General features: G+C 36.6%; 1 protein-coding gene across 1 annotated transcript in view; it reads left to right on the top strand.

The window, feature by feature from the left end:
- The window catches only part of tgfbr3 (transforming growth factor, beta receptor III), a 109,167-nt gene that overhangs the window by 70,503 nt on the left and 22,785 nt on the right, over positions 1 to 15,879 (top strand). The window contains exons 5-9 of the mRNA XM_084129511.1: positions 6,252 to 6,435; positions 8,999 to 9,161; positions 11,156 to 11,303; positions 14,052 to 14,241; positions 14,933 to 15,195. Of these exons, the coding sequence (XP_083985637.1) occupies positions 6,252 to 6,435; positions 8,999 to 9,161; positions 11,156 to 11,303; positions 14,052 to 14,241; positions 14,933 to 15,195 (948 nt within the window). The remainder of the gene's footprint in view (positions 1 to 6,251; positions 6,436 to 8,998; positions 9,162 to 11,155; positions 11,304 to 14,051; positions 14,242 to 14,932; positions 15,196 to 15,879) is intronic.

Genomic DNA, 15,879 nt, shown 5'->3' with positions numbered 1-15,879 from the left:
AATGATGACACTCAAGACACTGACGGAAACGTCATTCTTGTCAAAAGACACTTTGCAGTGGATAGAACATGTATTTATGACTTTTTTTAGCCCTTTGGCATCTTTTATGAATAGGTACAGTGGAAAGCTGTGCATTATCACTCAACAACAGGTCATGTTCACTAATAATTGCATGCCAATGTTCTTGTTGTCCGTGTTCAGAAAAGGTTCTCACGCGTGACGCTAAAATTTCTTCCGGAAACAGGTGCGTACACATATAAATTGGTTCTTACCCTCTAATTTTGATGTATCTGGAATACTAAATGAGGGGCTGCGTTAACACAGTTTGTAATTGGAATAGTACACACCCAAACCATATCCATTTAAGGACTTCCAATGCTTTTGCCCTTAAGATGCACTCTCACATAAGAAAACGTCTTAAATATCTAAACAAATATGTTATATGCATTGCTTATATAAAAAACAAAAACAAAAAAAAACAATCCAATTACCGTAAATTAAAAGCACAAGCTACCTTTGGGATGCTCTGATGAAAAGGGTTTATAGGGATAGCAAATGAAGAGTTCAGATGCAAAAGCCTCCAAGTGCCATCTGAAATTTTCTTATAGAATGATCATTTTTATCAAGCTCGTATATTTAAGGTCCGTAATTTCACTTAAATGACAATTAATAGGTAATTATCATTGCCATTTAAGTGAAATTACTGAATTTAAATATACAAACTTGATAAAAATGATCTCTTCAAATATAATCATAATGCAATAGACAGAACAAAAGAACTAAAATAAAGAGGGTTTTCTTTTTCTTTTCTTATTTACCCTTGAACCCGTTTCACATAGAAAAACTGACTTGTAATTTGGATTGAGATGAGGGTTTACAGCCTGAGGTAACTGCCTCCCACTTAGAGATTCTGCTGTTAACACAAACCACTGATTATGCTCAATAAAGGTGAGCAGCAGCTTTCAGCACACTTTACTGACACTTACCACATCATTCACGAGACACACCGTTAAAGAGAAACTTGGCTTTTAATTGTTCTCAGTTTTATAGTAACTGGCACTGCCCTGTGTTCTTACTTACCTTTCACTCTGTAATCACTCTGAAGTCATTATTACCTCATATATTTTTTTAAATGTACATTGTGCATCATTTTCAGGTACAAGATTTGCATAGTCAAGCCAATTCTTTTCTATAGCAGGCAATACTATGGTACTTTTTTATGGTACTAATATATTTTATGGTTCTGAATGTCTGTGTCATATATTTGTACCATGGTATTTACATGATTATGCCAAGTTTTTACTGTTGTACGTATATGTCCTTCTTTTATACAACAATTATATAAACAAGAAGTTCATATTAGTATTGCCTCACTCACATTTCAACATTTTGCACATTAGTTTGTAAATTCTTTCTCTGCCAACAAAAATAGTTCCAAAAGAAGTCAAAGTATCAAGCTTTGCATTTCACTAGGAGTCGATTGTGTGAGTTATGTGGAGTGACATTTTTCTCTCCCAAAATGTATTGTAATGACTTGGGATCCACTCCAAATTTTCCTTTTCTTACTGGTGAGAGAAACCCTGCACTGAGCGATCCTAAAATTATGTTTTTTTTTTTGCTTGTGTAGGATGTAGGGTTGTCACGATACCAAAACTCCAGTAGTCGGTACCAATACCATTCAAATTTGATGGTTCTCTGTACAAATTTCGGTACCACAGCAAAATCTGTTGGAACTATTTAACTATTTTATTTAACTATTTGAAAAAAATTCTAAATTAATTTCAATGAGTTTATTATTTATGATGGTAATCATTATAAGTAAATAATATTCATATTTAAATAGTCTTTTTGTGGTCAGCCTACTCTGTACTACCTGTAGCTTCTTCACTGTAAAGCTGCTTTGAAACAATCCGTATTGTAAAAAGTGCTATATAAATGAAGGTGACTTGACTACCGGTACTACAGAAATGCTGGTATCGTCATCAATTTCAGTACCAACTTGGTACCAAAGTACCGGTACTTTTGACAACCCTAGTAGGATGCATTGTTGGATGCTTTGTTTAATTTCTTTAGAGATCTGATGATAGTCATATAACTAGTAATGTTGATGTCTTTACTAAAAGTTAGACTCATGTTTTATTATATGCCATAATCTTTTAAAAACATGTATGCCCATCTGTATGCTGGCGTTGAGTTTGATGGCTTTGGAAAGGATGAAGATGGTTTGGGTTTGGGGGCTAGGGGTCTGGCTGAACTCCAGAGTGGGTTTATTGCTTTCATATTCCCTTTAGAAATTCTTGAGGTTTGAAACTCTTCCCAAAGCCTGGAGCTAATTTAGTTTTTAGGCTTTTCCTTCTAATTCCTCGAGACTAATTACAGCCCTATTCCCGCAATTAAATCGATAAACTCCTCTGTGCTTAGTTGGGCTTGCCAACAGAAGCCCCAACCCCTCTCCTCTCCTCTTTTTAAAGGAATATTCCAAAATGATCTAAATCAACAGCACTTGTGACTTTTAATGCAAAAAATTACCTTCATTTTCTAAATAAAGTGATGAAAGTAGATCTGAGACACTTACAATCAAAGTAAATGGAGCCAAGAAGTAGGTGAACATGAAAAATATTTCAGTAGTACAGCCACAGAATGTAAACAATGTGTGTGTTAACATGATTTGAATCTGAAAAAAACAAAAAAAACCCAGCTTATTAACCTTTAATGTAAACTACAGGTCAGTAAGATTTATTTGTACAGAAATTAATAATTTTAAAGCAAGGATGCATTACATTGATAGTAAAGACATTTTATAATTTTACAAAAGATTTACATTTCTTTACTTTCTGTTCATCAAAGATTCCTGAAAAAAAAATTCACCTTTTTTTACTAAAATATTAAGCAGCACAATTTTTTTTTTCAATTTTTTTTTCAACAGAGATAATAAAAATAAATGTTTCTTGAGCACCAAATCAGCATGATTTCTGAATGATCATGTGACACTGAAGACTTGAGTAATGGCTGTAGAAAATTCAGCTTTGCCATTGCAGGAATAAATTAAATATCTTAAAATTTAAAACAGTTTTTGGTAACACTTTACTTAAGCCTTTATGTATAATGCATTATAAAAGTATTCATAATGTATGTTATAATGCATTATACCTTTTCATGAATAGTTGTAACTAAAGTTAAAAATGCATTATAATATTCACATAATCCTTGTTACATCTGAAATTGGTTGTTTGTCGTGTTTTAATGCATTATACTTTCTAAAGGTGTATTATAATGTATTATAACTGTGATTACAATTATTAATGAGACCATTAAATGCATTATAAGGTGCATTACAAGGCATAATTAATGCATTAAAAATACTTTTATTATGCTTTTTACATAAAGGCTTTAAGTAAAGTGTTAGCCAGTTTTTTTCTGAATTGTAATAATTTGTTCACAACATTACTGTTCTTTTGTTTACTGAATTTGTATCAAATAAATGCAGCCTTGGTGAGCATAAGAGACTTACTGACCCCAGACTTTTGAATGATAGTGTATTTTAACTTCATACACCAAAAATGGGCAGTTCCCTCCACTTTTTTTTTTTTTTTTTTTGGTATCAATTGAATTGAACTTGTCAAACCCTCAATATTCCTTTAAAAGAAAAACTGAACAGTTTTACACATGGTCTACAATACGGAGGGACCCTAAAAATAACCTTCAACCGAGACCAGAATTCTTCGACGGCCTCGATGCCTTTCTCATGTTTTTTATTTTTCTTTTTGAAATTTATCACTCCTGGCAAGGATGGGGCGTTTGCCTGGGGAGCCGTCCAGAAGTCAAGCAGATGTTCCTCATGGTGCTGGGTCGTGCACCAGGATAGATCTCAGCTCATTCAGCACGTCATATACTTCTCTTTAGCTCTCCCTCTCCCTCACTCCACCTCTTCTGTCTGTCAACGTACAATAGTACACGGGTCTCTGGCTGTTGTTCAGATTGGCTGTCTAGCTCTCCGTGCAGCTCGTATGGGGTCCATCAAAGCTGTGGTGTGATATAATGGTTTAATTGGGTTTGCCAGCACAGAGCCCACTGAGAGTAGAAAGAACACCTTTGGGAGAATGAGAGAGAGAAAGGAATGGAAAAAAACCCCTCACAAGCATGGAAATGTAATGAGTCTGGGCTGTCTAGACCGTGTGCTTGGCTGTGTGGAGCTGTACGGGTTTTTCAACATATGTGAATGTTTATCTCTCTGAAATGGAGCATGTGGACCCAGGGTCCATTTGGAGCCAAAAGGGAGGACTTTCAGAGCAAAGCCCGCCCAAGTCAAGCAAGACGACATGCAGAGAAACTCACAACGCAATGCTTTATACATTTGCAAGAGCGTACACACATTTGCCAGCAATCAAATGAAACTTGATTCAAAACATTTTCTTATTTTTCATATTTACTTTTTCTTACCTCTTGGCTATGTTATTTTAATATTTTGCTCACATTAAAGCTTGCTTTAACTCTCTGTAATTTCTATAATTTGCAACTCATTCTTTAAACATAGCATTTGAAGGAAATCAAGCACATAACACATATTTAGAGTATCCTGGATGAAAGGTTAGCTGGCAGAAGCTGACAAGACTCTTCAGAGTTGCTATGACAGCTGTGAAGTGTACATACTGTGTTATTCTTCCTGTCCACTACAAGACTAACACTACTCTAGTTATGTTAGCATGTAGAATAATAATCTGTTTATAATCAGAATGATAGCTCAATCACAATGAAAAGTACTACAATTCGAAATGAAACTTTTATATGATTTGAAGAAGCATATTCGAAAGGTGCATATTTGAAAATAATTTCATACACTTAAGAATAATTGATGTGTAAACCTTTAAATTCATCTGGTTTCAACTTGCATATATGCACAAGGCAGTGTGTTTCTTTACAGAATAACTAAGCACTTTTTATTGTGTTTTTATAAATAAACATAAAACACATATTATTGGGGTAGAGGGGCTCTTATTGTATTTTCTGCAAGAGCCATGTTTTCTTTAATAAAATCCATAGCACAAAAAACCCATGCCATGTTATCCTGTAAATTCCAAAACTGTGAATTCCAGCAGGACATCTCTCTCCCACCAATCTTTGCTTCATACTTTTATCCGATCTTCGCATGCACAGATATATATTGTTTGTATGTGATGCAGATCTGAACATATAAACAGCATGTTTGCAATCTGCAATCAGTTTTAATTTATTCACATAGACAAAAGGTCTGTGCATGTAAACAATCACTGTCTGCTAAACATTAAAGTTATAATGACTTGCACTTAAAATTAAACTGACTGAATGCTACCTATTTAAGTATGCATTATCCTAACTTTATTAATGCTTGCTAACCATTTGAAACCATAGAATACTACATTTTTGGCATATTAATATTTTGGCAAATGTACTATTATGGGTTCAATATGCACACTCCGCTGAGTCTGCATACTGCATGACAAAGTATTTGATCCCCTTAAAGTCTGACTTTGATGGTCTGCATTTCTTTTGCATGTGTGAAAGTGTGTACATATGTTGTCTATAAGGCTCATCTCCATTAGCTCTCTATTCTACCTCCTGCCCATCTCCTCTGATGCACAGCAGTGTGTTATATAAACAGTGGAAAGCTGATATTGTGTTAGAGGACCATGTGTAAAAATATGGTGCACATCACACATTCAAAGAGGCTTTCAGAAAACCATCAGGACAGAGTGTTAAAGATGTGTTTTGGCAAAGATCGTGTGGAAGGTTTCATTTTGGGAAGGCCTGTTGTGAAACTCTTTTTCCTTTCCTCTCGTAATCTGTAGTCTTGCCCTTAAAATTTATTACCTCAGATTTTCTCCCTGTGAAATGGGATGTGCATATCAATACATTTCTGAGTTTTATGGGCCTGACAGAGAGATCTTTGTTTCTTGAACTGTCAAGGGGGAAAAATGCTCCACCAGTTAACAAAAGGGGTTTGTATTGTACATCGGGGGTAGCTCCGACAGAAAAAATCTGCCAATTTCTCTATGTAATACGATTGTTAAAAATCATGCGTACTTATGAATTATTGTGTTGAAAAGCCACAATTACTAGTCAAAGTGATATGGAACTGGGGTTATCAAACCTGGAACTACTGCATACTTGTTTAGTTATTGAAAAATGTATCTATCAACCAATCAGAATTAAGAATTTAACAACACTCTGATAGAAAATACATTAACTGTTTTATTTTGTTGATTTTGTCTTAGGTTGCAGAGGGATCTGAAGTGCATTTTGAGGCAGGAAATTTCTCTGAGTCATGTGAGGTGAAGATGGAAAATCTTCCTCATGGCAATGAACACCTGCTTTCCTGGGCCCATCAGCGCTACCGTGCTGTTACATCTTTCAGCGAGCTCAAGATGGCCCATGACATCTACATCAAGGTTGGAGAGGGTATGTATCTCTGAGCATGCACAGTGTTTTACCTATATTAATATTTTTTCTGATCACCTGACACTTTTTTTAAATCAGTATTTTTTGTTAAAAAACTACATTTATTTAGTTTAAGTTTATTTGGCCTAAAATAAATGTTGTGCCATTCCTTTCTGCCGCCTCTGAACTTCAGTCATGGCCCTGCACATTCTTATTCACTCTCAATGGTGCCTATTGACTGTGTTTAGTAACTGGACCCATGGGTAATAAAGCAAATCCCAGTGAAGCCACCTCAAGTCATACTAATTTCCACTGGGCAACATTCAGTTTCATTTAAATACAACATGGCAAAATCTGTGGGCTTTTCTCTGTCTTTCATTCGTAATCAGTTGATTTGCTTGCATGTCAGGCTCATGAGCAGCCGCGAGATAGAGAATTGATGGAAAGGCCAAGTAAACATGCGGGAAGAGTTTCAGATGAAAGCCCTGACTGCCAGCTTGTGCGTACGGGCCCTTTTCCAAATCTGAAGCCTTTCACAACAGTCCTTTGAAAAAGGGAAGGATGAGGGAGAATAGCAAACCTAGAGGAAAAGGGGAATGAGCAAAGGGAAAGTTTGGCAGGGAGGGTATAGAAGAAGCATAAAAGAAAATAGAGCCCAAAACAGAAAGTCCAAATTTATAGCAGTACCAGGAAGCCTTGCAAGATTCTGCTAAGAAAGTATCTTAGCCATCTGCCCAATGACATGAGCCGTAGGGTGGGAAATTGGCTTATTCGGTTTAGGGGGATTTACCTTGAAACCGACGCTTGGACTTTGATATGATGTTTGAGTCAGACAGGGCTGCCACATTCAAACAGTTTGTTGTTTACTGGTTGAGAGCATGAAACAGAGAAAGCAGAAACAGATACTTGCAAATACGCGCCATTAGCGCAAGCAAGCCGCAGGGATTGTTTAAAGAAAGACGAAAAGGACAGATCCGGCTGTGTGTTTCACCCAGGGCTCCATCGTGTTTCCCCCGCTGAGTTCTAAGACCAAACCAGCAACACGTCTGACTTCAGCATCTATCAGCTGTCAGGTTGCCCGGTTAAACTGCTGGTGCTCATTTTTCAGTCCGTAAAAGAACACAAGATTCCAGTACTGGAAGAACGTAATGACTGCATCATTCAAAGTCCGCTTTCCAGTCTCTCAGCTTGTTTCAGTCAGTCCCGTAAAACATTTGGCCCAGCGGGGTTTGAGTTTGAGGTTTGGCAGTGACTCAAAAGGCTGTGTTTACCTCTACAGGAGAGTTCTGGCCTTCTACTCTATCTCAGCCCTTTGTAGCTCCGCATGAGAGCGGACATGCTTCCGATCTGTTTGCTGTAGAGAACAGGCAACCCTCTTTCCCCCAGCACCTCAAAGAGCCAGGAAGAGCAGACAGTAAGATATGCCAGCCTTTCATGAGGAGTTGACGCTCATCACATTTGCGCTTTGTCCAAAACCGTAATGGCCAAATAAGGAAGCATCTGTCTTCTGTTTCTCTGGGGCAAAGAGAAGAGCCGTCATCTCTTTTGTGGAGGAGCAAAGAAAACAGTGTTCAAGAGAAGAGAGGATTTTTTTAGGAAGTAATTAATCTGCAACAGGACAGATCAGGTCAGGCTGTTTTTGATTGAATGATGATGGTTTTAATTGTTTTAAAGTGATTAAAGTGCCATTATTTGGCCATTTTCAAGATTATAAACATCAACTGATAACCATGTCCTATTGGTTGGTCAGAACTTTGTATCCTTACTTTGACAGTTCCAATTTTTACTGACAGGTTTGTCAATGAATGCTGATTTATTTGTAGGGGAATTGATCAAGAGTGACAGGAAAGAGTGTTACATTGTTACAAAAGATTTCAGTTTCAAATAAATTTAGTTCTTTTGTTCTTTATCATAGTTTGCACAAAAACATTAAGCAGCACAACTGTTTTCAAAATTGATAATAAGAAAAGTTTCCTGAGCACCAAATTCAGTATATTAGAATTATAATCATGTGACACTGAAGACTAGAGTAATGCCTGCTATTTAATAAAAATGTGGTTATTCTAAAATTGAAATTGTAAATCTAAATTGTAAATGTAATGCTGAGGCAGGGATGAAGCGGAGAGAGAATCCACATGCAATAACTACTTTATTAAAAAACAAACCAAGGAATCCAGGGCAAACAGAGAAATTCAGGACAGGTGCATATTACAGCAAACAATGACTGACCAACCATAAGAGAAACACAAGGGTAATTATAACATAGGCCAACAAGGTAACAAGGGGGCATTGTAAATTATCGTTGTCATTGTAAATGCAGCCTTGGTGAGCATAAGAGGCTTCCAAATCATTCAAAAATCTTGGGCCACTCCTAAAAAATGTTCAACTCCAGTCTGCTTCCATTGCTGCTCATGTACAGTGGTCTGAAACACAGACAAGTCAAGTGATACAAACAGCAAAACGTTCCAGTGCTTTTATACTAAATATCAGATTACAGGACTGTAACTAAATGTTGGATAATTATTTGTCAGTCCTCCAAGTTTCTATCAGCCCTTGGCCTAAACATTTCTCATATTTGTTTCAGACCCTGTCTTCTCCGAGACCTGTAAGATTGATAACAAGTTCCTGTCTCTGAACTACCTGGCCAGCTACATCCAGCACCAGCCATCCACAGGGTGTGTTCTCTCAGGTCCTGATCATGACCAGGAGGTCCACATCATTGAGCTCCAGGCACCAAACTCCAGCAGGTGAGGAGAAGACTGTTGTACTGTTGTACAAGTCAAGGATTAAGGCATTTCTGTAAAAGTTTCTGGAAGTTTCTGTAATACAGCGGTATGATAGTAAAATGTTCTGGTGCAAGACAAAGCTGAACCCCATAGCAGATCTAGACAGATAGTGCTGGTAAATCAGCGTCACGGTTTCATGACTGAACTTGGTATTAAGTAAACAAAAGTGCATTAAATGCTGAGAATGATGGGAAATGTACACTGTTGTTCAAAAGTTTGGGATCAGTAGGATTTTATTTATTTATTAATTTACTTCAAAGAAATTAAAACAGCAAGGACCGATTAAATTAAGAGATGTACCGGTACTGGTCGACCAGTCACTAATCAGAAACGGCTGGTTTTTGCATTTTATTTTGGCTGATCTGTGTTCCAGAAGTACACCCATGCACACAAACTGCACTGGAATCATTTACCAAAATGTCGCTGTGTGGAAATATTATGAAGCTGTAATGTCTGCATAGCACAAAAGAAAAGTCACTCGAAAGACCATGATGAGTAATTTAAAAGTGTTGATGCCAAACAGACGCAGACACCAAGAAGCAAACAGGCATTTGTCTGCTGCCATATAAATAAGAGACACTTTCCTGTGCTTGCTGAAGCTGCCTGAGCGTATACCTGTGTGCACCCTGCATGAGATAGTGAACATTTGTTCAGCTCAGTTGGTCATGTGGTGAATGAGAAAAGAAACAGACTAGCTTGTGACAAATGCTGCATTCATGCCATGTCATAATTACCGTAGTGACAGAACATGACATTCTATTTGGAGCGTTTCATGTCTTCGGACTGGAAATTATGCATTTTTTATGGCAACACTATCAACGGCTAAATTAATCTGTAGCGATCAGGTGATACAGCGGTCGCGTGGTACAGGTGGGAGCTCTCAGAAAATTCCCATCTTACAAGCTGTAATTACGAGCTGTACGAGGACGTAAACGCTTTTTGCAAGTTGAAATCTTGTAATTACGGTAATAACAACATGGCGTGACCGCACCTCATGCTAAAATGCTTCTTTTTGTAAAAATAACTTTCATACACTGTATAAAATCTAAAGGCAATGTAGCTAGTTCTGTATAGGATTGTCATTTCATTTTATCTTAAAATTACATGGACATAATAATTCGATTAAAACAAACAACTGTTCTAGCATCTTTGTTTTACTCATTGCATGAACTGATTGCTTAATGTTTTAAATTATTTTATTTACTTTGGTTTTTGTAATTTTACAATGCTAAAGTCAGACCATTAATTTTTTGCTCTAATTTAAAAAAATGAACAGCAGTGTATATCATTTAATCTGCTGTTGAAGGCCTGAAGGCCTTACCAGACAGTTTAATGTAAAAAACAACAACTTCGAACTACGAATAATTGTGTTTCTGAGCATACTGTGCCGGATATTTTTGTTCATATGGGTGTGTTTAGTATACCATGGTGTGTATATATACACATGAGTGTTCATGGATGGGTGTGTTTGCTTTCGTGTGTAAATGTACGTGCTTGTCTCTCTGTATTTGTCATTTTAGGTTGTCATTGTGTTTCCTCCGGTTTTGTACAGTTTATTTGGAAATAGGCAGGAACTGGGGTATTGTTGATATTGGAAAACTCTGCAGGGTAAAACTGTCTCCGCCCACAACAATATCACTCACTGTCGCCTAATAGTGACTTAAAAAATGAAAAACAGATCTAAAGATATGCAAGCATCATGATGGATCCCAGCACTGCTTTATGTGGTCTGTTTCACATGTGTCCAGCTTTGTTTTCTAGGAAACGATCCAGTTTTTTAATCAATTGGCCAGACGGAAAGCATGTTAAAGCTGAAGTAAAAATTTTCCAAGATTCTTATGGCCTTCCTTCCATCTCTTATCTCTCTCTCTCTCTCTCTCTCTCTCTCTCTCTCTCTCTCTCTCTCTCTCTCTCTCTCTCTCTCTCTCTCTCTCTCTCTCTCTCTCTGTGAGTAGTGCATTCCAAGTGGATGTGATCGTGGATTTAAGGCCGCTGGATGGTGACGCCCCACTCCATCGTGACATTGTGTTGCTTCTGAAATGTGAGAAGTCAGTGAATTGGGTAATCAAAGCCCACAGCATCATCGGCAAACTGAACATTGTGGTATGATGTTTACATTTTTTAGCCACATGCAATATGGAAAAAAAAAAAAAACAATGGTCATGAGGGAGTTATTTGCAGTTACATTATGTATATCTGTTCAAAAGTTTGGGATCAGTTAGATTATTTTAAGTTTTTGAAAGCATTCTTATGTTCACTAAAGCTATGTTTATTTTATTATTTTTATTTTATGTTTAATTGCAGCCAAAAATGGTAATATTGTGAAATATTATTAGTTTGAAATAAGTATTTCAAGTATTTGCTTATTTCAAAGTGTAATGCTGTACTTATTTCAAAGTATTTTCTAATTGATTTATTCCTGTGATGGTAAAGCTGAAGTTTCAGCAGCCATTACTCCACTTCAGTGTCTTCAGTGTCACATGATCCTTCAGAAGTCATTCTAACATGCTAATTCAGTACTCAAGAAACCTTTTATTATTATTACCACGTTAAAAATGGTTGTGCTGCTTAATTAAGCATGGAAACCATAATACATGTATTTTTTTCAGGATATGAAAAGAAAGTTTAAAGAACAATTGAAATTCTGTTATGTATTTTGATCAAGTGAATATGTCCTTGCTAAATAAAAGTATCAAATTCTTCTTAAAAAACAAAACAACAATCATAGTGATGATCCCAAAAATGTTAATGGAATGATTTTATTATTTTTGTCATTTAACTACACGTAATGCTTACTCTTCAAACTGTGTGAAAAGGCTGAGCAAAGGAATAGCAGGTTGATCCAATTTTTGGATTGTGTGATCTGGAGGCCTGTTAGATGGAGTAATAACAGAAGGAGGGGTGTAGTGAGTTTTTCTTCAGCCAGAGCCTTTGGAGTGGTTTTATTGTAGCATTGGCCTGGCACTTCAGAATATGAATTATGAGAGTGTCTGTGTGCTGGTTTCAGATAGCACAGCATAACATTCACACCACTGAAACTGTCACTACACCTCACAGCTTGACTTGCACACACTGTGTGTAATTTATTGCTAAGTATTTGTGCATTTTTATGTGCTGTTTATAAGAAAAAAAATCCACACTGTCGTTAGGATAAGTCACATTAGTTTAAGAGTTTTAAGGTGTTTATATGATCATTTATATATGTTTTTTCTGAACTGGAAAAGTGTAATGTAGAGAGTACAGTACTTCATATACAACTGCAATGCAATTCTTTTACAAACTGATCTCTCACTGCATACACAAAGATAAACACCAAAATAGTACTGTCACGCTTAGTCCAAGGGAAGAAGACGATGCTGGAATACCAATATAAATGTAGTTTATAAACCAAGTGAAGAAACACAAACAAACAGTGTGCATAGCACAAACAATACTCAACGACGAGTGAAAGGAAATGAGGAACTTAAATACACAATAATGATTAACTCAAAGACTAACAGGTGTGATCGTAAATGAGTGACCATGACAACTAATTAGTGATGGGAAAAGGAGAACAAAGGAACACAGGGAAACAGGTGACTAAACATACTGACAGAAAACAAAACTAAGGCAAAACGTGCCAAGTACAGTAGACAACAATTTACAGTGGTAATGACAGGATTTCGCAAGTTGCAAGTAAACACAACAGTGTTCCTTGTGCTGCTGTAAAACTCTAACAGAAACGGACGTGGAAGTCACTTACATCATTTTTGCAAAAAAAGTTCACTTGGACTTAAATTAAAGTTAAATTTGTGAAATACCAATGAACTGATTAAAGTGACATTTGTGAAAATAAGGCATTCCAATAACTAACTAATAACCTTTTCATTGCCATTAAAGTGAAATTACTTAACCTAAACATAGGAGCCTGATCATTTTTTTTTTTACTTTAAGTAAAATTAAGTAAAAATTATTATAAAGGACAAATATTTGAAAACATATATATATAGATATATGATATAGATGTATTGAGATCCTTGATCTACAGTAGATGCACAAGTATGTAGATCAAACTATTACTATTAGGAGTGGTCCTGCATTATGCTATGGTGTTCTGGCATTGACAATCAAAGAGTCATAAAAGGTCATTAGAGAATTTTAATATGAATTGTCTAAGTGTGTGTATAACGCATCTGTCGCCATGAATGTGTTGCACTTGTCCGTGTCCGAGTGAATCAGTTACAGTGTTTAAGAGTGTAGGAGAATGTTATGTGTAAGTTATGTGTGATACGATCCACAAGCTTGTAAAATCAAAGCCCTGCTACTGTTGGCATATTGGCTCAAGCTCGTTGTCCCGCCTGGTGAGGCGTTTGTGGGAAACACGGCTAGGAATGAGGAACATCTGTGCTTCACACCCAATAGAGAACAAACTGAAGCTAACTTTTAATTCCTATGTAATTTGACCAATTTGACCATTTGAGCCCTGATATGAGGATCATATCATAGTTCTTGAGGATCAGTGTATAGTTCTTGAAATTTGATTTAAAACATGCATGCAATTTGCAATATTTTTTGGCCTTTTTCTTTACTTCAATTTGGAGTTTGGTGAGTGTTCATTTTGTACCTTAAAATAAGGTATTAGATCAGAATATGTTGTCAGTGAAAACAAGAAGAACCTTGGCTTATAGTTAAAGTGTGAACTATAGACTAAAGAGTGAAGACTTGAACAGAAGTAGATATCATTTTATTTCCTTTCTGACTATTAATTTTTCTGTTCTAAACTACAGTAAAGAACGAACACGTGTGACTGCATTCCTGTTTCTGCATGTGAAGTGAATGTGTTATCTTATTATTTCCCTTTGTCCTTCTCAGACGTCAGATACTGTCGGGCTGAGTGATGACACTGAAAGGCTGATGCAGGTATCAAAGACGGTCAAACAGAAGCTGCCCGCCGGATCTCAGGCTCTGATCCAGTGGGCAGAGGAAAACGGATTCAACCCCGTCACTTCCTACACCAACACCCCTGTCGCCAACCACTTCAAACTGCGCCTCAGAGAACAAGGCAAGAGCAACAACCGAAGATATTAAAATAGTCACGCTTAATTAGTTTAAAATATAAATAAGCTTAATTAATTGAATACACAACAAAAAAAATACAATTTCAATACCCACACAGATAAGGCTTGTTTACACCTGATGACTTCATGCGTTTTCTCTGATTGGATAGTTATCCGGTCATAAAAAGACCAAGTGTAAAGTGCATATGGTTGTTGAAACCACATAAGTAAATTTTATTCTTTCCAGAATGTTAAAAATAAACGTGTGAAAGATGAGTAGCTGAGCATCTCTTCAGCAAGCCAACGCTCAAACTGCCGCAAAGGAAATATCTGTTGCTTTTGTTGACATCGGATCGGATTTATATTCGTTTTGCGGAGACCAAGTGCAAATGTAACCGTTTTAACAAATCGGATAGATATCCGATCAGAGAAAACGCATGATGTCACAAACAAGCCAATAAATGTTTTCTTCAAAAGCAATTACAATTATACATAATACAATTTTGTACTGGAAAACAAGACAAAAAATACTTTTTACTGAAGAATTTCAGTAAACATACAACAGACAATAACATACAGTTAATGTCAGTTGGTTCTAACTGCGTTTGCTTTGTGTGTGATTTTCTTGCATCTACATTACCAAGAAGTTGTCAGGCAGATTGATGTTTAAATCTCTTCTTTCTTGATCACTTCCAGATCTAGGGAACATTGATGAGGGAATGTTCCCACCTGAGCTGTCCATTCTCCGCAATATCAACCCACTTCCAAAGCCCAGCGCCCGGGATTCCCCTGCACGGCCCGAGTTCCCGTTCCCCTTTCTGCCACCCATGGACCAGGGCCTGTCATTTCCACCTCCGATGCCATCTCTTGAGGAGCATCAGGGATCTCCAAATGTAGGATTCAGTGTGCAGTGTGAGAAGAACAAAATGGTGGTCAGCATTGACAAGGAAACTCTACAGGTAGGAAACACAAGTGACAAGTGCACAACCTTTTGCAGAGTAACTAACTAAAAGTAGTGGGACAACTAACGCAACTACATTTTTAAGTAGCTCTTATGTCTGTTATGTTTTTCAGGACTGCATATATTTGATAGAAAATACAGTAAACATATTTTGAAATATTATTATTATTATTTAAAATAAATGCTTTCTATTTTAATATATTTTGTAATGTAATTTACATGTGATTTTCAGCATCATTACTCCAGTCTTCAGTCATATGATCTTTCAGAAATCATTCTAATATGCTGATTTGGTGCTGATTATCAATGTTTAAAACGGTTGTGCTGCCTAATATTTTTGTGGAAACCATGTATTTTTGTATTCTTTTGTTGTTTTATCAGTAGTTTATAGTGTAGCCAACTACTTGTTTAAAAGGGTAGCTTGAGTATAGTTACACTATAAACTACTGTTTCAAAGTAGCTTCCCTAACACTGGTAAGAACTAGATGTTAAATGAGTGCAGAAGTGCTGTGTGAGAGACACCTTGTTTTTCCCTCAAGCTGATGCAGTGTGAATATTCCCAGAATGTGTGGGCCATATGCACTGACGTCAGAAGCCAGAAGTGGTGTAATATACCACTTCAGAGAGAGAGAGAGAAAACCCTTATTCTACAATCAAAATGCTTTTGAGCAAAGTTAGACCA

This window comes from Abramis brama, assembly GCF_963993115.1.
Source record: "Abramis brama genome assembly, chromosome: 11".
Classification (NCBI taxonomy): domain Eukaryota; kingdom Metazoa; phylum Chordata; class Actinopteri; order Cypriniformes; family Leuciscidae; genus Abramis; species Abramis brama.
The sequence above is the reverse complement of the archived record's forward strand: the minus strand, read 5'-3'. Positions and strand labels throughout refer to the sequence as shown.